At 53.7% G+C, this 21,550-nt stretch overlaps 2 protein-coding genes across 3 annotated transcripts; both read left to right on the top strand.

Moving 5' to 3' along the window:
- Positions 1-2,644: 2,644 nt before the first annotated feature.
- On the top strand, positions 2,645-3,852 carry Npw (neuropeptide W). Its single transcript, XM_032913487.1, has 2 exons — positions 2,645-3,184; positions 3,665-3,852. Exons 1-2 carry the CDS (start codon positions 2,739-2,741, stop codon positions 3,774-3,776), a joined length of 558 nt encoding a protein of 185 aa, XP_032769378.1. The 5' UTR covers positions 2,645-2,738; the 3' UTR covers positions 3,777-3,852.
- Positions 3,853-10,968: 7,116 nt separating this feature from the next.
- Positions 10,969-21,142, top strand: Slc9a3r2 (SLC9A3 regulator 2). 2 transcript variants are annotated; one of them, XM_032913271.1, is made up of 7 exons: positions 10,969-11,355; positions 13,525-13,725; positions 18,723-18,902; positions 19,114-19,267; positions 19,336-19,379; positions 19,721-19,783; positions 19,982-21,142. In XM_032913271.1, the coding sequence occupies exons 1-7, from the start codon at positions 11,143-11,145 to the stop codon at positions 20,138-20,140; spliced, it is 1,014 nt and encodes a 337-aa protein (XP_032769162.1). In that variant the 5' UTR covers positions 10,969-11,142; the 3' UTR covers positions 20,141-21,142. The 2 variants fall into 2 exon arrangements, with proteins under 2 accessions (XP_032769162.1, XP_032769164.1); XM_032913273.1 differs by lacking the exons at positions 10,969-11,355; positions 13,525-13,725 and adding an exon at positions 16,129-16,284.
- Positions 21,143-21,550: the final 408 nt, after the last annotated feature.

Here is a 21,550-nt window from a genome sequence, read left to right as displayed (position 1 = left end):
CTCAAGAAACCAAAACTAGAGGCCTGGAGGGTTGTCTCAGTGGGTAAGAGCTCAGAATGGCTTCGAAATCATTGTGATTCTCCTGCCTCAGCCTCCTGAGTGCTGGGATTAAAGGCACATACTACCACGCCTGAACAACAGCTATATATATATATATTCTTTTTTTGGTTCTTTTTTTTGGAGCTGGAGACCGAACCCAGGGCCTTGCGCTTCCTAGGCAAGCGCTCGACCACTGAGCTAAATCCCCAACCCCTTGGGCTGGAGTGATGGCTCAGTGGTTAAGAGCACCGACTGCTCTTCCAGAGGTCCTGAGTTCAAATCCCAGCAACCACATGGTGGCTCACAACCATCTGTAATGGAATCCGATGCCCTCTTCTGGTGTGTCAGAAGACAGCTACAGTGTACTCATATACAAAATAAATAAATAAATCTTTAAATCCCCAACCCCAACAGCTATATTTTTTAAAAAATATTTTTAAAAATGTATTTATTGGGCTGGTGAAAAGAGAACAACAGAAAGAAAAAAAGTGAGAGAAGAACAGGGCTGGAGAGATGACTCAGTGGTTAAGAGCACCGACTGCTCTAATAGAGGCCCTGAGTTCAAATCCCAGCAACCACATAGTGGCTCACAAACATCTATAATAAGATCTGATGCCCTCTTCTTGTGTGTCTCAAGACAGTGTATTTATATAAATATATAAATCTTTTAAAAAAAGAGAGAGAGAAGAGAAGAACGGCAAGTGCTATTAACTGATGAGCCATCTCTCCAGACCCGAAAACGAAAGGCAGCTCAAAGGTTAAAAACATTGGCTGCTCTTCTAGAGGAAGAGCATTGGTTCCATTCTCAGCAACCACATGGTGGCTGGAAGCTGTCTGTAACTCCAGGTCCAGTGAATTTGATAACACACACACACACACACACACACACACACACACACGTGCGTGCGGTGCGCGCGGGACAAACATCAGTGCATGTAGAATAAAAATAAATCATTAAAAAAAGATACTTTTTAAAAAAAATTAAACTGGTTTCTGTGAGTTTCAGGCCAACCTGGTCTACATAGTGAATTCCAGGACAGTTGAGCCACATAGAAAGACCCCTTCTGGGCTGGAGAGATGGCTCAGCGGTTAAGAGCATTGACTGCTCTTCCAGAGGCCCTGAGTTCAAATCCCAGCAACCACATGGTGGCTCACAACCATCTGTGATGGGATCTGATGCCCTCTTCTGGTGTGTCTGAAAACAGCTGCAGTGTACTTATATATAATAAATGAATAAATCTTAAAAAAAAAAAAAAAAAACTCAGGAGGCAGAAAAAAGCAGAATTCAAGGCCACCCTATCTCCAGGGTGGGGTCCAGGACAGTCAGGGCTACACAGAGAAATTCTGTCTCAAAAAAACTTAAAAAAAAAAAAAAAAGAGAGATGGCTAGTTTGTTAAGACCTTAAGAGTAAGTAATTGTTGCGGGCTGGAGAGATGGCTCAGGGATTAAGAGTGCTGTCTGCTCTTCCAGAGGTCCTGAGTTCAATTCCCAGCAACCACATGGTGGCTCACAACCATCTGATGCCCTCTTCTGGTGTGTCTGAAGACAGCTACAGTGTGCTTATATATAATAAATAAAAAAAACTTTAAAAAAAAAGTAATTGTTGCTCTTGCAAAGGGCCCAGTAACTCCAGTTTGAATAGATCTTCTGGGATTGAGTCTGGAAGGGTGGGTTCGGGTGGTCAGGAAAGGCCACAGTAGCCTCTTTGAAGGTGCAGGACTGAGCTAAAGGACTGTTCTAACCAAACCCATGTCGGTGTCCTTTACAGGAGTGTGCTGGGAAGAGAGATAAGGGAGGAATATTCTTATACACAGGTCATCAGCTGTGGGGCTAAGACCCCTAATTACATTTGGCTGGGAAGGAGGCCTTGAGCAAAGGCATCATCGCAGAGGAGGCTCTGGAGTTTGGTAGGGTTCAGTCAAGCCTCCTGAAGCTGAGCGTTCCAGGAGGGGCTGTCTCTTAACATTCTAGCTCTCCAGAAACCACAAGGATGGCTTCATGTGTCCAAACTGTCCTGCCTGCTTGCCTACCTGCCTTCCTAGCTGCCCCCGCCCCCAGCCCCCTTTATCTCCCTCTCTTCTTAGAGCTAAGGTCACATAATCAGGTCGACTTGAATTCAGGATCCTTGCTGGGATTGATGAATAATTTCCCGTGCCTCCGCTCCAAACTCAAGCTCTCCAAGCATTCATCCACCTGTAGCGCAGAATGGGTTTGGGTGGGAACTCGGTGGGAACTCAGAGCTGTACTAGGCAGGAAGAGGGACGGCCCTCAGGGAAGGGTGGTCCTATGCTTAAAACTCTCCTGTCTCCTCTCCATAAGTGCTCCACTTGTAGCAACTCCTACCAAGGGGGCATCCCTTTGCCCCTGGTATTGTATTCTGAGACCATGGTACCAGAACTCCCTCCCTGACAGTTCCCTTCCTGGGGGCGAGGAAAGGGTAAGCAAGGAGATCCCCCACTAAAGCTTCAAGCGCAGTCCAGCTTGCGACCTCCTCATTGAGAGGCTTCTAGCTGCCCGGGTTCCCTCTTCTCCCTCCCTCTCCATCCTCCTCTCCCTTGGGCATGTGCCGCGGGGGCGAGCCGGGGCGGGGCCACTGAGAAGCTATAGTCGCACCAACTGACTAGTCTCTTCCATCCTCCGGAGCTCCGACGTTCTCGGGTACATAAACCCTGTTCTTGTCCTAACCCGCCAAGGGGCCATGGACGTGAGCGCGCTGGCGTCGAGCAGAGAAGTACGGGGCCCTGGGCCCGGGGCTCCCGTGAACCGGCCCCTGCTACGGCTGCTGCTGCTTCTGCTCTTGCTACCTCTGCCCGCCAGCGCCTGGTACAAGCACGTGGCGAGCCCTCGCTATCACACAGTGGGTCGTGCCTCGGGGCTGCTCATGGGGCTGCGCCGCTCGCCCTACCTGTGGCGCCGTGCCCTGGGCGGGGCCGCTGGACCGCTCGCCGGGCTCCCGGGACAGATGGCTCGCAGCGCTCTCCTGCTTCCTTCCCCGGGGCAGGAGCTGTGGGAGGTACGAAGCAGGAGTTCACGGGCAGGACTTCCCGTGCATGCATCCCGGAGTCCGCGGGACCTGGAGGAAGCCCGCCAACCTGAGCAGTCGCTAAGCTTTCAGTCCTGGACCTCAGCAGAGCCCGCTGCTAGGTAAGTAGGAGAGAGGAGGTGGGCGTGGCACCCGGCAAGGGAATTTCCAGGGGTCTTAGAGCACAGAAGACCTCTGGCTTCTGGGTACTGGTGGGTTTTGTTTTTTTTTTCCTTGTAGCTCAGGCTGAACTCCTGATCCTTCTCCCCACCTACCAAGTGGTAGGATTACAAGCGTGCACCACCACACCCGGTTTGTTTTACGTGGTGCTAGAAATGGAACCCAGGACTCCACACATGCTAAGCGAGCACTCTGCCCTGTATCCTGTATTCCAGCACCCTTACCCCTTCTTTGATATTATTCTTCCCATCCTTCCTCCGGGTTGCTGATTTTACCTGAGTGACCACTACCCCCCCAACCCCCGCCCTCCATTGTGTTTCCCATTATGCTAGGAGAATTTCCCAGAATTCCTTCCATATCATCCTGAGGACAGAATGGATAGACTTGCCCCTGTCTATAGAGTCCTGCTTTGTTCTTTCTAGAGCCTTCGGTGAGACGCTTCGTGCCCAGCCATGGTTCCTGCAGCAAATCATCTTTGCCGATCCTGTCAGGCTCGACGACCGTCTCAAGAACCGATGGCGCCCCCATGCTTGACCTAAGCAGGAGCACAGCTTGTAGCTCCAGTCAGGCCTCATTGTCTGGTCAATAAAATCACTCTGATTCCTGCGCCCCCGCGTGTGACCCTTTTCCTCCGTTGTGTACTTAGCGTCTAGCTTCAGGGCGCACATAGCTGCGCGCCTACGCCCTGGCAAATGTCAAGAACCCCCTCCCTGACCAGACCAGCTCATCAATCTGTCCCTAAGGGACGCAGTGGGGTGGGGGGGAGACTGAGATGCTTCCGGGGCCTTGGGTTGCTTCCTCCATAGTTTTCCCTTCCTTGTCCATGAGTGTTCAGGGTCCCGAATATGGTGACTGACCCTCCAAACTCCTACCGGGATTGGAGCAGGACACCCCTGGGTCTGGCAGATCATTGAAGCATGCAGGAACAGAAACTAGCGAGTGGAGTCCGGGTGGCCTTCACTCTGCCCTCTGTCCTGATTGTGGAGACTGTGAGCTTTGCCTGGAGCCCAGGCAGTACACCAGGATGTTTGCCCACTTCCTGGTATTAGTCTTAATCCTGAATTTCCTTGAATCCTTTCCTTCCCGTCAGCATCTGGAGAGTAAGCAGAAGGCTCCAGCTTCCTTTATAGCCGTGCTTCCAGTCTAGGAAGGAAAACCGGCTGCCCACTCCCTGCTTCTCATTCCCCTCTGTATTTTCAGTCTTTTGCTCTGGTGCCACACGATCAAGCTGTCATTGCTGCACACGTCTATCATTCTGTACTTGAGAGGCTGAGGCAGGATTGTTGCTGTGAATGTGAGACCAGCATAAGTTACATAGTAATTTCCAGACCAGCTTGGCACAGAACGAACACACACATACACACAGGCATGTGCACACACAATCACGCAGGCACTTCTTTGGGCACCCTTCACCCTCTGCTGCATTTCCAAACTTGCATCTGTCTTTTCTCCGATCTGAGTGCTGGGGTTCTCAAACCTTCCTCACCATCTGCCATCGAAAGTCCCCTATAAACTCGTTGCAAGACCTTCCCTAGACCCACTTCTCAAAGCAGGTGGACCCTGGCTGCTGCCACATTCTGGCCACTCCTTCTGACCCCCTGTGTCCTACCAAGTGGAAGTCCTTCTGCCTATAGGTTTGTGAGTGCTCCACACCATTACAAGATTTTAAAAACGTATATGTTTTGCTTGCACGTATGTATCCAAGTGTAGCATGTGCGTGCAGTGCTCTTGGGTGCTAGAAGAGGTCATTGGATCTCCTGGAACTTGAAAAACAGGTGGTGTGGGGCCTGATGTGGGTGCTGGGATTGAACTCAGGTCCTCCGAAAGAGAAACCATGTAATTACTGAGCTATGTCTTTGGCCCCTACGTTTTATAATTACATTTTATTTATTTATTTATTTATTTATTTATTTTTATTTTTATTTTTATTTTTTCGGAGCTGGGGATCGAACCCAGGGCCTTGCGCTTGCTAGGCAAGCGCTCTACCACTGAGCCAAATCCCCAACCCCCATTTTATTTATTTTTGTTCTCTTTGTTTCTTTCCTGTGTGTGCACACACACCTCCAGAAGACAACAGGCTAGAATTGGTTCTCTCCTGCCACGTGGATCCCAGGGAACAAATTTAGGTCATCGGGCTTTGCAGCAGGTGCCGTGACCCCACTGAGCTATATCGGTAGTTTTAAATCTTTCCTTTACATCTGGTTTTATCTATTAATTTATTGGTTTATCTATTAATTTATTTGATGGACACACGTCCCAAGGCACGTGTATAGCTGCCAGAGGACATCTTGCAGGAGTTGGCTCTCTCTTTTCCCACTTTGTCACATTATCTAACTGCCTTTATCTATCAAGCCATCTTGCCGGCCCAGGAATGCTACCTTTCTCCGGGTCCTTTTTTTTTTTTTTTTTGAAACAATGTTTCTCTTTGTAAATTTGGCTTTCCATCCTGGAATTTGCTCCATAGATCTGCCTGCCTCAGCCTCTCCTGTCTCCTGGGATTAAAGGCCATCACATTCAGCTCAGCCCTTCCTATTTTGACTGTGATTTGTAACAAATTTAACCTTTCAAAACACCAGCATCCCGACCTTGTCATCCCCAGATAGTCCACCGGCTTCCCACTGCCGAGGGGTGAGCTTAATGCTCTGATGCTCCCTGCTCAGCTACGTTTGTTCCCTGCCCTTCCCACCTCCTACCCAGCTTGCAAGATCCATACATGGATTCTAGAGCAGCCTAAGTCTCCTAGGAGTACATTACAAAAGGCTCTTCAGGCTTCTTTAAATGGTCCTTTGGGGGCTTCTCCAGCTCTGGACCTCCTCTCTTGCTCAGGCCAAGGTACACAAACCTCTGTTTCCTTGGGTCTGAGCAATGTTTACCCAGTGCTTGCCAGTGCCGGTGCTGAACGCCAAGTAGTTGGCAAATGTTTGGTCACAAGGGTTGGGGCACTTGGTTTGGTTGCCTAGAGCTATCTCATTCTAGAGAAGTGGGTGTCAGGGCCAGGGTGGAGGGCAAAGCTCACTGAGGCCTATTAGAGAGACCTTCTCTTTCTATTATTCCCCAAGGCTTGCATTCCTCTGCTTGAGTGGTGTAACCAGCTCCAGGGCTTCAATCAAATCCCAAACCCACAGAACTGGAACTGGTCTAAACTAGGGAAGTGAGGTCTGAGGTGGACCTATCTGCCTGGGATGCGTCCCATGCACCCCCAACCCTCCAGCTCCAGTCCGGCCCCGCGATGGTGCAAGCACACTCATTTCCGCCAGGTGGCGCTGCACTGCTGTTCTTGGCAGTCTTTAATGCCAAGGAAGGGAGCCAGACCCAGGCAGGGAAGGGGGCGGGGTGATGTCTCGGAATTCTTGAAGGTGGTCAGTTTCCTGTCCCTTGTTTCTACCCTTTCTCTCCCTGCCCTGTGCCCTTTTCTCTGGATTTCTGTACTCTCTCCTTTCGTTAGGCTGATCACGCCTGCTCCAATTTGGGGATCCAAAGAGAGGCCTGATGTAGTCGGAGGGAGAAGGCCCTAAGCGAGACCTGGTAGATGGAGGGAGGACCATTACTACCCATTAAGGTAACAGCGCGTTTCCAGGAAGATCCTAGCCTTCACCTGGTGTCAGAATACTGGCTCCACCCCTGGGGCAGGGTTTCCCAGGTCCCGCCCACACCCAGCGTTGGCACTTTGAAGAAGGATGAACATATGTTTTTACACTGTTTAGTGAAAAACCCTCTGTCCCACCAGGAGTGCAGCAGGGCAGTCCCCCGTTGACTTAGATAATTCAAAGAAGGAGAGGACTGATATACCAGCTCTTTGTCACACAGGTGACCAATTTGTATTGGTGAAACCTAGTGGGGGACATTCCCCTAACCATCCGATGCTGTCTCTACTTTCTCAGATGTTGCTGGCCTGGGGGCTAGGTCTCCCCACCTTTTAAAGAAGTAGAAAAGGGGGCTGGAGAGGTGGCTCAGCGGTTAAGAGCACTGACTGCTCTTCCAGAGGTCCTGAGTTCAAATCCCAGCAACCACATGGTGGTTCATAGCCATCTGTAATGGGATCTGATGCCCTCTTCTGGTGTGTCTGAAGTGTACTCATATACATAAAAATAAATAAATAAATCTTAAAAAAAAAAAGAAGTAGAAAAATAAAGCCCTCCGGACTCTTAAGGTCTCACGAGCCACCTGCCTTCCTATCCCATTTTCTGAGGTGCTAACCTCGTGGGAGGGGTGGGAGGGTACACTTTCAAGCTTTGTTGGTCTGTCTTCACTTGCACTGTGCCTCCTCTCAAGTCTGCGGGGTATCCTGTCTGCCTAAAGCCTGTGAGGGAATTAGGGAAGAAGGTCTAGGAGGTATAGCCTTTGAGAGACCCCTCAGGCTTACTCCTCTTCCCCTGTGCCTGTCACCAACTCCCTCTTGAAAAATGGTCGCCCTTGGTCTGCCCTGACTGTTTTCCTTCTTTCCTTTTTGAGACAGGATCTCACTATGTAGTCCTGACTGGCCTGGAACCCACAGAAACCCAACTGCCTCTCCTTCCCTAGTGCTGGGATTAGCCAATCTACCGGGTTCTGTTTTATTGTTTAAGTGGACTTTTTCTTGTCCAGTATGATTTGTGAGATGTGTGTATTTTAATTATGCATGTGTCTGTGTCTGTGTAAGCGTACGTGTGCATGAGTGAAGTTGCCCAGGAAGGCCAGAAGAAGGTGTTGAATCCCCCTAAAGTTGAAATTACAGAGAATTGTGGGCTATTATGTAGGTGCTGGGAACCAAACCCAGGTTCTTTGCAACAAATACTCTTAACCACTGAGCCATCTCTTTAACCCGTTTTGTTTTGTTTTTTCCTTGAGACAGAGTCTCATGTAGCCCAGGCTGGCCTTAGAGTCACTGTGCAGTCGAAGACGTCTTGACCTTTTCCCTCCTAAGTGTTCAGATTACAAGCGTGCACAGCAGGTTTACGGAGCGACAGAGATCCAACGTAGGGCTTCCTGCATGCTGAGCCAGCAATCCTCCAGCTAAGCTACATTCTCATCCCCACCTTTGTTTTTTTTTCTTGAGACAGCCTTCCTGTAGCTTAGGCCGGACCTCCTGGAACTGGAATTAGGAATGGTTGTGAGGTGCCATGTGGTTGCTGGGAGTCAAACTGGGTCCTTTGCAAGGACGACAAACGTTCCAAGGGCTCTTAACTGCTGAGCCATCTCTTCAGCCCTAAAGTCCCATTTTTATTAAACGGTGGCTTTCAAAACATTTTTCGTTCAGTTCTTTTTTTAATTTTATTAACTTTTATTTATATGAGTACACTATAGCTGTCTTCAGACACACCAGAAGAGGGCATCAGATCTCATTACAGATGGTTGTGAGCCGCCATGTGGTTGCTGGGAATTGAACTCAGGACCTCTGGAAGAGCAGTCAGTGCTGTTAACCACTGAGCCATCTCTCCAGCCTGTTCAGTTTTGTTTTTTGTTTTTTGTTTTTGTTTTTTTTTTTTTAACAAAAAACCAAAAAAACAACTCATTTGTTGCCTGGCAATGATGGTGCACACTTTTAATCCCAGCAGTCAGGAGGGAAAGGCAAGTGATCTCTGAGTTTGAGACCAGCCTGGTCTACAGATTGGGTTCCAGAACAGCCAAGGCTACACAGAGAAACCTTGTCTGGGGAGCAGAGGAGGATTTGTTTTTATATTTTATGTATCTGGTTGCTTTGTCTGCATTTACGTCTGCACACCAGAGGAAGGCATTGGATTCCGTTATAGATGGTTATAAGCCGCCATAAGGGTGCTTGGAATCAAACCCCGGTCCTCTTAACGGATGAGCCATCTCTTTGGCCCCATTGTTAGCTCTTGTTTTTGAAACATTCTATCCAGGCTGGCTACAAACTCACGACCTTTGGGCCTTAGCCTCCTGGGTGCTGGGATCACAGAGGTGCTGACTCCTGACTTCCTGGCTTCCCTTCCTTGCTGTTTCTTATTGCTGGCCCAGGCTTCCTTGATGTTGTTCAAGCCCACTGATGGGTAAGACCCCGCCAGGTTTCTGTCACCTTCCTTGGCACTTTCCAGCCCTTTTGCTTTGGGAACTCCTTTCCTAGTACTTTGGGACTGCAGAGCTGTGTCATCTTTGGCTCCTGACCCCTCTGAGACCACATGTTCCTGCCCTTGGCAGAGAGCCATTGAAGGGCCCAAGGTCAGGGTGGAAAGAGTTCCCCTACCTTTCTCAACTCCCGGCCTGGGCCTGGAGTTACCATCCTCTTTAGTGTGACCACAAAGGTGATGGGGGGAATGTTCCTGGTTATTGTGGGGGTAACTTCCAAGTTCCACACGAGTGGGATATCCAGCGAGCACACAGTTTATACACATTAACAATCTCCACAGGCAACCAGCATTAGGCCTGACCCAGAGAAACCGATCTTAAGACAGACAGGCAAACTCTGGATAGGCAAGCAGACAGACAGATGGAAGTGGCCAGCCAGGCCAGAGCCTGTGGCAGCATCAGTTAGAATCTGCAGAGAAGGCTGGGGGCAGGGAGCAACAATGTATCCAGAGCTTAAGTGCCTTTCAGGAGCAGCCTCTAGGGTGTGGGTACCCAAGAGGCTAAGGCTAGGATGCTGCTGAGAGGCGGGTCCTAGTGCTTGGGTGGAGGTGGAAAGCCCCAGTTAAGGGCTCTGGAGAGAGGGGAGGGAGAGGAGAACATTGAGCTAGGGGTGCATCTCCTATCCACATGGGGAACTGTCTGAGCTGGCTTTACCTGACTCAGGGGGACCAGGTAAGTGAGGAGCTGTGCACTGGGGAGAAGCAGGCTGCGGGTGAGATCTCAGCCTGGGAGGAAGCTTTAAGGTGAAAGTGCAGTCTCACAGTACTGGACTCTAGTAGAGGATTTTCTCCAGGCCTCAGTTTCCTGGTCTGTAGAATGGTCGGTTTTCTCTAGGGTTGTTCTTGGAAAACCATGTACGAATGCATAAGGGGTTCTCAGTGGGACTGTTGTCCTGTAAGGGGAGATGAGAACTTAGGCAATTGTAAATCTAAGAATGTGTTGACTACAGACCTAGGAACCGGGGATGGGAGCCCTGTGGGGCTTAATTTGGGACAGCAGATCACCACCTAGAGCTCAGGGGCCAAAGTCCTTAGCACAGTTCATACTGGGTCAAGAGGAAGGCAGCACGTACCTCCCATCTCTGCCAGATAAACTCATGTTCCCAAAAAACAGGGGAATACAAAAGACAGACACTTCCTGGGAGGAACAGGGGCTACCTACTCGCTGGCCCCAAAGACCTTGGTTGCTGTAGTCTCTTTAAATTTCTTATTCTTGCCTGTTGCTCTCTGGGTCAGGATGAGACAACTTTGGGGACCTAGAGGGAGCAGGCAGCACAGTCCCGGTAGGTAGAGGGTGGGGTGCATCCCGAGGAAGGGGCGCAGTGGTCCTTGCACTTCCCCTCTGGCGTCCGTGTAGTGTGTCTCTGACTGGACCCTTTCTCTAAGAGGCTTCCCATTTCAGGAACCCCTCTCACTGTAGCATATGCAGGTGTCTAAAAAAGTGGTTCCTAGAACAGAAGCCAAAGGTGCTGGCGCTAGGGAAGGTGACCAAATGGGATAAGATAGGACTCCCAGGAACTCGAGGGTTGCCTGACCGCGAAATCCCACTCCTTGGTCCTAGGGTTTCTGGGCGCCCAGGCAGGGGCCTAGCAAGCGGGGCTTGGGCTAGGGCGGGGGCAGCCAGGAGGGCGGGGAAGGGGCGGGCGCGGGGGCGGTGCTGCAGCAGGAGCAGGGGCCAGGGCCAGAGCCGAAGCCGGAGCCCGAGGCGACGCGAGCTGAGCAGGAGCCACCGAGGCCGCTGCCTGCTCTCCCGCCCGCGCCTCCGCCGCCTCCGCGCTCCAGCCTGCGGGTGGTGTGAGCCGTGGCCAGTCGCGGGCAGCCAGGGGGCAGCGGGTGCCATGGCCGCGCCGGAGTCGCTGCGGCCCCGCTTGTGTCGCCTGGTGCGGGGCGAGCAAGGGTACGGCTTCCACCTGCATGGCGAGAAAGGCCGCCGTGGCCAGTTCATCCGGCGCGTGGAGCCAGGCTCCCCAGCCGAGGCGGCCGCGCTGCGCGCCGGGGACCGCCTGGTTGAGGTCAACGGCGTCAACGTAGAGGGCGAGACGCATCACCAGGTGGGTCCCTGCGCTGCGCCCCGCCCCCCGGTTCCCTCCTAGGGGCGCGTCCCTACTGCGCTGGCCAAGATGCCTACGACCACCCTTCGGCGTGCCCTATGGTGGGACCGGTCAAGGGTCCCACGGGGGCCTGCTGTTCGGGTATTGAGGTGTGGGACGTGGCCCGCCAGCTGGCCTCCTGGTGAGGAAGCTCAGTCCTGCACAAGCGGGGGAGGGAGGACATCCTGGTAGGGAGGGGCCGCATTGCGGCTACTCTGGCCAGGGCCCTGGCTGCTTCTGCTAGTTTTGGCCTCCGTATGCCATGTAGGGGGAGGAGGTGGTGAAGGCACCTTGTGGCCTTGTGGTATAGATGCTTTTCTGTTCGTGTGTGAGTTATGTGTGTGTGCTTGCGGGTCTCCCTGGGGTCATCCATATGAATACACTACCCAAGTGTTCCAGGAGTGGCTGAGAGCCTACTTGTGTCAGTGCTGGAATGTGTGCTTAGGTTTGTGTAGACACATCAGGTATGTGTGCTGACTGACTGTGTGTGTGTGTGTGTGTGTGTGTACGTGCGCGTGCGTGCTCACGAGTGCCTGCCTGCCTGGTTATACTAGTGTACTTCTCATGGCTGGTGTGTCTGGGTCTGGTGGAGTCAGCTCTAGTGGCAGCCTATTCCTTGGGCTCAGAAAAAGCCTCCTCCTGGGAGGCTGCCTGGCCCTGTCGAGGTCACTGTGCAACCCTTGCCTGCTGGCAGCTGGAAGGAGGAGGGCTGATCCGGCCGAGTCTCTCTGCAGGTTCTACCTCTGGGATGTCCATATTCCACTGAGGGGCAGACACAGTTAAAACCTTGGGTAGGGTTCAGTCTCCCTTCACCTTGTCCGTTCTGGAACCCTAGTACCACTAAGTCCAAGACTTACGTGAGTGGTCAGTCCTGAGGCTTGGAGGAGGCAGAGTGGCTCTTTGCTGGGCTAAAGTTGAACTTCTATCTTCCCGGCGACCTGCCTCGTGACCTACCTACAGTGACCACTGGATTTGGTTGCGTGCTGAAGAGTTTGGGAGTGAAGCCCAGTGGTTGGCCCTAAAAGCAAGGGAGAGACTGGCAGAGTTGGTATCACCTGCGTCTAGCCGTCGCTGGAATGCACCTGTCTAGTCTAGTCGCTAAAGACTTTCACACAGAGCCACAGTAGAATCCTTCTACTGCTCAGGGAGATAGGAGGCAAAACCACGACTCCCATTCTACTGATACGTAGAGATTGTGGGTGACTGGCTTAGCTCCTTAGTGCTGGGATCCTTCTGCTCTCTTGGTCATCGTGGACGATCACTGAGGGGCCAGGTGAAGATGGGCCTGGCTGGGTAGGACCTTCTTATCTGTGGCGGCATGTACTCCGTGGAGTCACGCTGGAGATCCTGCCTCTTCACTCCCAGGCTGTGGGGTGGGGTTGTCCTGCCCTTCACTGGGCACTTTTCCCTTTGAACGCATACTAACATCCTGCGTGGTCCACGGTGGCCCACACTTCACAGGCACCCATCCAACCCATCCAGACAGATACGCAGATGGATGTAGAGCCACATCTGTTCCGCTTCGGTACCTGCTGGAGATGAGTTCTGCTTACCTGACGTGTGTGAGCACCTTAGAATTCCTAGGTCTTCACCTCTAAGCAGGTCCAGCAGGGATGGGTTTCTGGTCCTGGTCGGGAGGCAAATTGAAGTTGGGGGTCAACAAAGACATTGCTCTCTCCTACACCTGGACCAAAACCCAGACTTTAAATTAAAATAGACATACACATGTACAGAAAGACACACACACACACACACACACACACACAATTAAGCACGTACCCATGCACAGACCAGACTGAAATCCTGAAGCTCAACTAAACAGACTCTGACTCTCCCATCTGGCTGTTCCTAACAGCTCCTCCGGAGCCCACCTGCCGAGAACACAAGGCCACAAGAGAACCCTGAAGTACTTGCAGCCTGGGCCCTAGCTCCAGGGAGACGAGGGAGGGAGCTGCTGGAAACTGGGGGTGGGGGGTGGAGCCCGCAGGCCGCTCAGTCCAGCCACCCACCCCTGGCAGGCCAACCCCTGCCCTCTGTCCATGAGCCTGGGCCTAGCCGGGAGTGGTGCCCTATCCATGTGTCGCCCAGGGTGTTGCCTGCTGACCGGGTCCTGCTTCCCACCCATTCCAGGTGGTCCAGAGGATCAAGGCTGTGGAGGGACAGACCCAGCTGCTTGTGGTGGACAAGGAGACAGATGAGGAACTCTGCCGGCGGCAACTGACCTGCACTGAGGAGATGGCCCATCGAGGGCTTCCGCCAGCCCACAACCCCTGGGAGCCAAAGCCGGACTGGGCATGCTCAGGCAGTCTTGGCTCGGACACAGGCCAGAAGGTATGGTGGGCTTTGTCTGTGGGAACAATGAGTCTTTCCCAGAACCACCATCGCTGACTGCCTCTTGATAACAATCTTCCCTTTGGTCACTCCTATAAGCCTCCGTTTCCTCTTAGGGCTCTTTCCCTACTGCAGTAGCCACTCTGTGCCATTGGTGACCACCTGACGCAACTCTTTTGGCCTTTGTTCCCTCTGCTGGAGGTTCCAGTGGCTGAGGAGTTGCTGTGGCTCTAAAGATCTGAATGTCTGTGTTAGGTATCTGTCATCCTGGGTTTTGTCCACGACTCTGTCTGAAGCATCCATGTCTAAGTCATCCGTGTGCTCTGAAGCCCTTGGGTGGATTAGATCCTACGTCAGGGATTAGTGCTGTAGCCGCTCAGTGATGGGGGTGGGCGGGAGTGTGTGGGATCCAGAACACAGGGGCTTCCTAGGGAAAGGGAGTGAGGGCCCACGTGCAGACGCTTCTTATGAGGACACAGGTACAGCTCAACTGGGTTCCAGTTCCTGTCCTTGTTCCCACTTCCCGAGGGTGCTGGAACCCTGTGTACTGCAGGTCCCACGGCCCCTGATGGGTAGCCCCTCCTCTCGCCTTTATCCTTCCGGGATAGGAGACCCAGAAAAAAACAAGAGAGGGTCTGTTCCACCTTCTTCTAGGTAGCCTACCCAGGCAGAACCTGAGGCAGGGAGGAAGGGCCTGAGGGTGTTTGTTCTACTTCTTGGAGGACCTGGTACTATTGTTTCTTTTGTCTTCTAATTACTACTTGAGCCAAGTGGTTCCTCACATCCAACTTTGAGAACCATTGGCTTACCCCAGGCGGAGTGTCAGGTTTGAAATTTCTGGATGTGTTTCAGATCTTAACATTTACCTCTGATCTCACCCACGTGTCTCCTACTGGTTAGGCGTGGGCTGGTCCCTGTGGGACCTGTCTGGAGGTTAGGAGATGACATCCCCAGTTAGGTCAACCTGGGCCAAGGCCTGTGCTTTGCATCCGTTGAATTCTTTCCCTTGGAGACCTGAAGGCAGGTGGCAAGCCTAGTGTGGATTCTGCATTCTGGCTGGGCTGTTTAAGATCAGGAGTCTTAGTAGGAATTTTGTGGGAAGAAGATGGTGCCAGGCCCACCTTCCTCTGGCTGGGGACTAGGAGCCTCCCTTTTTCCCAAGCACCCCTTTCTCCTCCTTAGGAAGAAGCCCCCCCACCCTCAGGCGTGTGTCCATTCATTTAGAAGCAAACAGCCCAGTTCACCTTCCTGTGGAAAAATCCACCCTGGGGCCTTATCTGGAGATGGGGTGGCCCAGGCCCCTTGGCTGTGGGTGGGTCCTTCCCTGTCACTGCTATTTCAGGCTTGGAGGGGTTGCAGGAAGCCCTAGGAGGGGGCTTCCTCTGGGTATATTTTTAGAGGAACAAAAGGGGGTACAATGGGCTTGTCCCATTGTAGATGGGTCAAACCTAGGGACAAGGACTTCAGGAGGTAGAGGAACCCAAGGGACACTCTTACCGTGGAAGAGAAAGGGGAGCCTCGAAAGACCTGTACAAACCAGGTTCATTGACAGCCTGTCTCAGGCTGGGTGTAGGCACTGCAGAGGGTTACCCTCTGTGAAGTTGAGCTCTGATGGGGGTACTGGTGGCTGGCAGACTGGTGAGGCCTGCACACCTCTGCTCTGTGCAGGGTGAATGTCCACTGGGTGCCCCCATGGGAGTCTAGGGTCCTTCCATCCTCGCTGAGCCTGTGCTCTCTGTCCCAGCTTTCCTGATAGGGGAGGTGGGACAAGGGAGAATGCTGATATGGTCTGCCCCTCCCTTTGGGGGCGGGAAGGCCTAGTCAGTGGTGACTCAGCCCCAGGCCATTCAGGGCTGGGGGTGGCTGCAGCTGCAGTGAGCTGATTCTAACAGTGAGGACAGGGACAGCCCCCAAACGGAGACCCGGCAGCTAGCAGTGCCAGGGACAGGGAGGCAGTGTTGGCCCTTGCCTCTCTGCCCCTTTGGCCCTACCATGTGTGCACCTCCTGGAGGACTTGGGGGACTGAGTTATGGCTGGCACGACTCTGCAGGTGTTGTCATGGGACAGGATGGTGTACAGCAAAGTGATAGCATGACCGCTTTGGGGGGCTCCCCTGGTTCCCGCTTTTCTCTGTTCCCTCCCCCATCCACCGCCTTCTGTTCTCCAGCCAAGGTCCCCTCCCTTGACTCCCCGTCTCCACTGCCCTGGGTCCTGGAGCAGGGCAGGGCCTCCAGCAGCTTCCTTCCTTCCTTTCTTGGGACGGAAACCAAGCTGGGTGGGGGGGACGCCAGACAGGGGAGGGGGCTCAGTAACCACTCTGCTATCCAAAATGAGTCAGTCCCTACTACGTCCCCACCCATCCCCAGGGATCCTGGGTCACAGTGGGAGGTAGATAAGTGGGGTGACGGTCTCATCTGGTCCAAGAGCTCTGCCACTCCAGGCTGGCCACCTCCTGCCAGCCACCCCTAGCCACGTCTCATGGCTCGCTCCTGGATTACCATGCTGCCTGCCTCCGCCCCAGGAGCCCCTCCTGTGAACTCTCAACTGGGGTTTGTTCAGGTCAGAAGGGGGTGAGGCCAGTCAGGACCCCAGCTTCAGCTCAATCTCTGGGGCAGAGCAGGGAACTTGGGGATGTTTATGCCTACAAGATGGACCCCTATAAACAATGGGGGCCTTTCTCTGCTGGGGCTGGTGAGTCATTATCTGGTGGGGGGGGCAAAGCCTGACTCCCATGGCACCCCTATATCAGCCTTTGTCTGGCTATAGGCTCAGTGGGGGTGCTGGGGCTTGCCTAGCTTTATGCCTATGTGTCTCAGAGCCCGTGGGAGCCAGAGGGCCTGTCTGAAGAAGGCAGGAAGTGTGCTCAGGGCTAGGGCTAGGAGGAAGAATTCCAGCAATGCACCCCTCCCGCTGTTCGCTGGGACACCCTACCCCCACTTGCTTGCTTTAGCTGCCTCCCCTGTATTCCACGGACTTGGGGGTGTCTTGCAGTACTTGAGGGTCTTATGCTAGGCCTGTCAGCACTGGGACTCTGCCTGTGGCCAGAGACGGTTTAGGCAAGTTAATAAGGGGAATCCTTTAGCTGAGAAGTTGCTGTTTTGGATTGGGACTGGGGATTGGCCAGAACAACCACCTCTCAGGAATGGCCCCTAGTTTCATGGCCCCAATAGCGTGCCAAGTCCTGCTTCCCGTTTTGGAGCCCCAAGAAGCCCTGCCCTGTAGGCTACAGCAGAGGCCGTGGGAAGAGGTCACAGGGCCAGTGCCATGGATCTAAGTTTGCATGTGTGGGTGGCTGTGTGTGTCTGTGTTGCTTGTTTATGAGCGTAAGCCTGGATGTCTTGTCCCTATGGCCACATGACGTGACCCTGTCTGCTGGGACATGACTTTGTGCCAGGAGTGGTCACACATTCCCTCGTACTGTTTTGGACTGGCTTCTGTCTCTACTTCTCCAGTCTCTCCTCTGTGACCTAGCCTCTGGCTGTCCCAGGCTGATGATTAGGGGAGCTTAGGGCCTTGTCCCCAAACCTGTACCATCAGCTCTGTCTTTGAGAATTCTATGCACTGGGGGTTTGAGGAGCTCTGAGGCCTTACAACCCTGAGTTCAGGCAGTTTTGCCTAGCTGAGCCCCTAGGGGACAGTTAATCTGTAATTTTGGTGTAAAGGCGCAGTTGGTGGCCATGCACCTAATCTCAGCAGGACAATCCAGAGGAATCTAGCTGGGCCTTGGGATCAAGGAAGGGGTCCCGAGTGCAGGCAAGACAAAGGGCTATCCCAGAACCCTAAAGCTAGGAGTGGCCCAGCATAGAAGAGTGTACTTATTCCTGCATTTGGCTGCTGCCCGTGGACATGGCTCAACCCACACTTAGGCTTTGGAGCTAAGCGTGTGGTCTATGCCTATAATTCCAGCACTCAGAAGCTAAAGCAAAAGATCACTTTGAGTTGGGAGTTTGAGGCTAGCCTGGGTTCTCCAAAACACCGAAAGAGGGGTGGTGGTAGTGGACAGCTGGAGTGTAGAGGTATTCAGGCTTGGGGGAAAGGAGTTACCTGAGTCTTAGAGATCTGCCCTGAGACCGGAAGCATCCTTTCCTCTCCAGAGTCCCTCAGCATCAGCCATGAGGGGGCAGAGTAGTAGTGGAAGGGAGGCAATGCCCCCTGCTACTACATTGTCACCTGCACTCACACCCAGAAACCTGAGCTGCCACCTGCCTGCCCACCCCAGCCGCTGGCCCTGTGTAACTAGGCACCCGCAGCTGCTGACCATTCAGAGGCAGCATCTCTGGCGTGGCCCCTGGCTGGGGTGGGAGGTCAGCAGGCTGGCCCCTTCCTGCGTAGCCTCCTGGCCCAGAGACCTACTGCAGGATGCCAGAGGTAAAGAAGGGCAGCCTGGGGCAGTGGCGGGGGATTCCCTGTGGGCACCATGAGCCCTTCCATGTTGTGGATTAGGGAGCATCATAGGCTAGGACTGGTCACCACTGGATCTAACTTGGCTGCCCGTGCTTTCTGGGCCCATGGGGTTGGGGCAGTGGCTCCAGGAGTTAGTGCTGGAATTCTAAAGCAAAGAGCTGCCATGGTAACCCAGGGAGCCTCTTGAAGTCCATGAGGAGAAAACGAGACTGCTCAGGCCTCCAGGGTACTAGCCCTAGAGAAGGGGGGCCAGAAGGGAGACGGGGGGGAGGCAAAACCTAACAGTAGTCTTCCTAAGCCTCGGATGGGGCAGTTAGCCCTTCTGGTTCCTTCGAGATCCCCAAGCTGTGCACAGTGCCCCCTATGGATTCTTCCATAGGTCCTGCCAGCAGCTATCTCATTAGATGTTTACATGCTTGGTGACATGCTGTGTCCCTAACCCCACAGCTAAAGCTGTGTAACAGGTAACTCCTCCAAACCTCTCAGTCACAGGGCACATAGCGTTGTCAATGAAATCTGGGGACTGGTCCCTTAAAGCATAAGGGTTGGGAGGCTGCGGATAGAGCCCGATGTCACTTTCTGTGGTTCTGCAGGATGTCAATGGGCCCCCAAGAGAGCTGCGTCCCCGGCTCTGCCACTTACGAAGGGGACCCCAGGGCTACGGGTTCAACCTGCACAGTGACAAGTCTCGGCCTGGCCAATACATCCGCTCTGTGGACCCTGGTTCTCCTGCTTCTCTCTCTGGCCTCCGGGCCCAAGACCGGCTCATTGAGGTACCCTGGGTCCCTGTGTTTGTATCTGTATGGCCCTGAGTGTCCATGGGTCCCTGCAGGAGGAGGGAAGACACAGGGAACTTGAGCTGGAACTCTTCTGGCTGCTTTGGCTGCTGGTGGCTTCGATGAATATTTGATGGCACACCTGGCTGGGTGGCATTGGGCCGACTGGGCCCCTCAGGCCTTTCTGACCCTGTGTGGGTGGTGGCAGGTGAATGGGCAGAATGTGGAGGGGCTGCGCCATGCCGAAGTTGTTGCCAGAATCAAGGCACAGGAGGATGAGGCCCGGTTGCTGGTTGTAGACCCCGAGACTGATGAACACTTCAAACGGTTGCGGGTCGTACCCACCGAGGAACACGTGGAAGGTAGGATGCTGCCTTCGGGGCAGAGGGTAGGGTCAGTCAGTGCAGCCGCTAACTTGCTGTCCCCACAGGTCCACTGCCATCACCAGTCACGAACGGGACCAGCCTTGCCCAGGTGAGAGGGTGTGCCCAAGGGGACCATCGGTATACCTCTACCCGTGTCCCTAGACATGGTAGAGGCTGCTTCTCCTGGAGATCTCTGCACAGTTGTGAAACCTATCTGGCTTGGTTACCTCAAAAATACACACCCATGCTAGCCAGGCATTAATCCTGGCACTTGGGAACCAAAGCAGGCAGATCTGTGAGTTCAAGGCCAGCTTGGTCTACGGAGTGAGTTCTAAGGCAGTCAGAGCTGTGTGTGTGTGTGTGTGCTCAGCTGTGCTTGTGTGTGCATGTGAAGATCTGGGTGCACCAGGATGGGGATGCTGAAACCACAACCTGCCCTTGGTTTCCTAGCTCAATGGTGGCTCCGTGTGCTCTTCCCGAAGCGACCTGCCAGGCTCAGAGAAGGACAATGAGGTAACTCTGCTCACACACGGGGCTTCAGAGGCCTTCGGATTGGGTCTCTGTGGAGATACCTACCAAGATGGTGGGCTACCACTTCCAAGAAGCCCCTTGGGCTAGTGGTCCGGGCCCTGAGGAGGCCACTGGTGTTAGTTCCTTGGGAAAGTGGCTGCCACGGGTAAGGCTCACTGTTTGTACCTTGCCTGCCCCCAGGATGGCAGTGCTTGGAAGAGAGACCCCTTCCAGGAAAGTGGTCTCCACCTGAGCCCCACAGCAGCCGAGGCCAAGGAGAAGGCTCGAGCTACTCGGGTCAATAAGAGGGCACCGCAGATGGACTGGAACCGGAAGCGAGAGATCTTCAGCAACTTCTGAGCCCCTCTCTGCCTGTCCAGGGGTCCCACGGTCTCTTCCTGCACGGACCTTGGGCCTCTCCAGAGCTCCCCAAGCCTCAGCAGACTGGAAGGTGGTATTACACCACCCAGAAACCAACCCACGACCCCATGAACCCTTGTCTTGTCCACTGGGTGCTGCGGCTGTCATAGCAAGATCAGAGAAGAGAGAAACCGAGAGGAGAGAGAGAGAGAGAGAGAGAGAGAGAGAGAGAGAGAGAGAGAGAGGATAGGCACAGCCAGCCAAGACAGACACAGAGACAGAAAAGAGTGAGAGAGGGAGTATGCGTGGTGGTCTGCCAAGGGCCTTAGCCGTTCTGCCTTGGGCCTGCTGACTGAAAGGAATTCATGTTTTCGCTTTTTTTTTTTTTTTCCTAAAAGCTCTCCAGCTCCACATATGTTTGTAGTTAATAGTGGAGCCCCCTCCCCCAACCCCTTGGGACTCACTCCTAATACTTGCAATAAAACAGAACCTTTCTCTGCAAACCCCTTCTTACCCGCCCTGTCAGCAGCGCCATCCGGAGAAGAGACCAGGGAACAGACAGTCAGGGGACCTCAGGCCCAGCTGTGCCTGGAGGAGCTGTCCCTCTGTCCCATCCCTCATATGGGAAGGTCCCTGGACCAGGCCTCTCTTCTCTGCCTAGCTACCCCTGTGCTGCCTCCCACATGCTGGGTTCTGGAATGCAGAGCCTAGGCTCTCTGAGGGGCCAGAGGATGGGTGTTCCATGACTCTTAAGAGGGCAGCCTCCGGACAAGCCGCTTATCCTGCTGTGCAGCTCCAGGACCTGGAATGTGGGCCTGGGCGAGCCATTCCCGGGTATGATCCTGGGCACCTGGGCCTGGCCCCTGCCTTATGCCTACCTGGTTCCTACCCTCGGCCTCTCTTCAGTGCTCTCAACTCCCCAGACTCACTCACTGGCACCGCAGTCTGCCTCATAAGCCATAGCGCACGCGCGCCCTCGAATTAAACAGGCCTTGCCTCGAACTCTGGCGCCTGTGTGTTTTCTGAGTCTTCAGTCGAGGGGCAGGGGTGAGGAGTAAGGCCCATTCCAGAAGACCCTTTAGGCAAGCGAGGAATGACACCATCCTCTCCTCCCTCTACGTCTCTGAGACCTGTTAAGTCTTGTGTCCAGTAGTCCAGAGAATGGGTGTCTAGATTTCCTCTGTTAACATGGGGTGGGTTCCAGGCACAGGCCAAGTGCAATTTCGGAAGCTAGGTCTTGAGGGGTGCTGGGCTGCAGGACAGCGTGTGAGAGTTCACAGGGATGCTTCCCCCACAGGCTTCCCAGCAGCTGGCTGCAGCTGGCTCTGTTTCCTCCCTCCTGGGTTTATGCTCCCCTCTCTTCCCTCCCTCCCCAACTCCCCAGGATACAGTATGTCCCCACACAGCCTC

The sequence above is a fragment of the Rattus rattus genome, chromosome 9 (assembly GCF_011064425.1).
Source record: "Rattus rattus isolate New Zealand chromosome 9, Rrattus_CSIRO_v1, whole genome shotgun sequence".
NCBI lineage: Eukaryota > Metazoa > Chordata > Mammalia > Rodentia > Muridae > Rattus > Rattus rattus.
The sequence above is the reverse complement of the archived record's forward strand: the minus strand, read 5'-3'. Positions and strand labels throughout refer to the sequence as shown.

Coding starts and splice junctions, on each gene's coding strand:
- Npw (XM_032913487.1), top strand. CDS start 2,739: ATGGACGTGAGCGCGCTGGCGTCGAGCAGAGAAGTACGGGGCCCTGGG. Junction 3,185..3,664: donor TCAGCAGAGCCCGCTGCTAG/GTAAGTAGGAGA, acceptor TGTTCTTTCTAG/AGCCTTCGGTGAGACGCTTC.
- Slc9a3r2 (XM_032913271.1), top strand. CDS start 11,143: ATGGCCGCGCCGGAGTCGCTGCGGCCCCGCTTGTGTCGCCTGGTGCGG. Junction 13,726..18,722: donor GCTCGGACACAGGCCAGAAG/GTATGGTGGGCT, acceptor GTGGTTCTGCAG/GATGTCAATGGGCCCCCAAG. Junction 18,903..19,113: donor CCCAAGACCGGCTCATTGAG/GTACCCTGGGTC, acceptor GGGTGGTGGCAG/GTGAATGGGCAGAATGTGGA.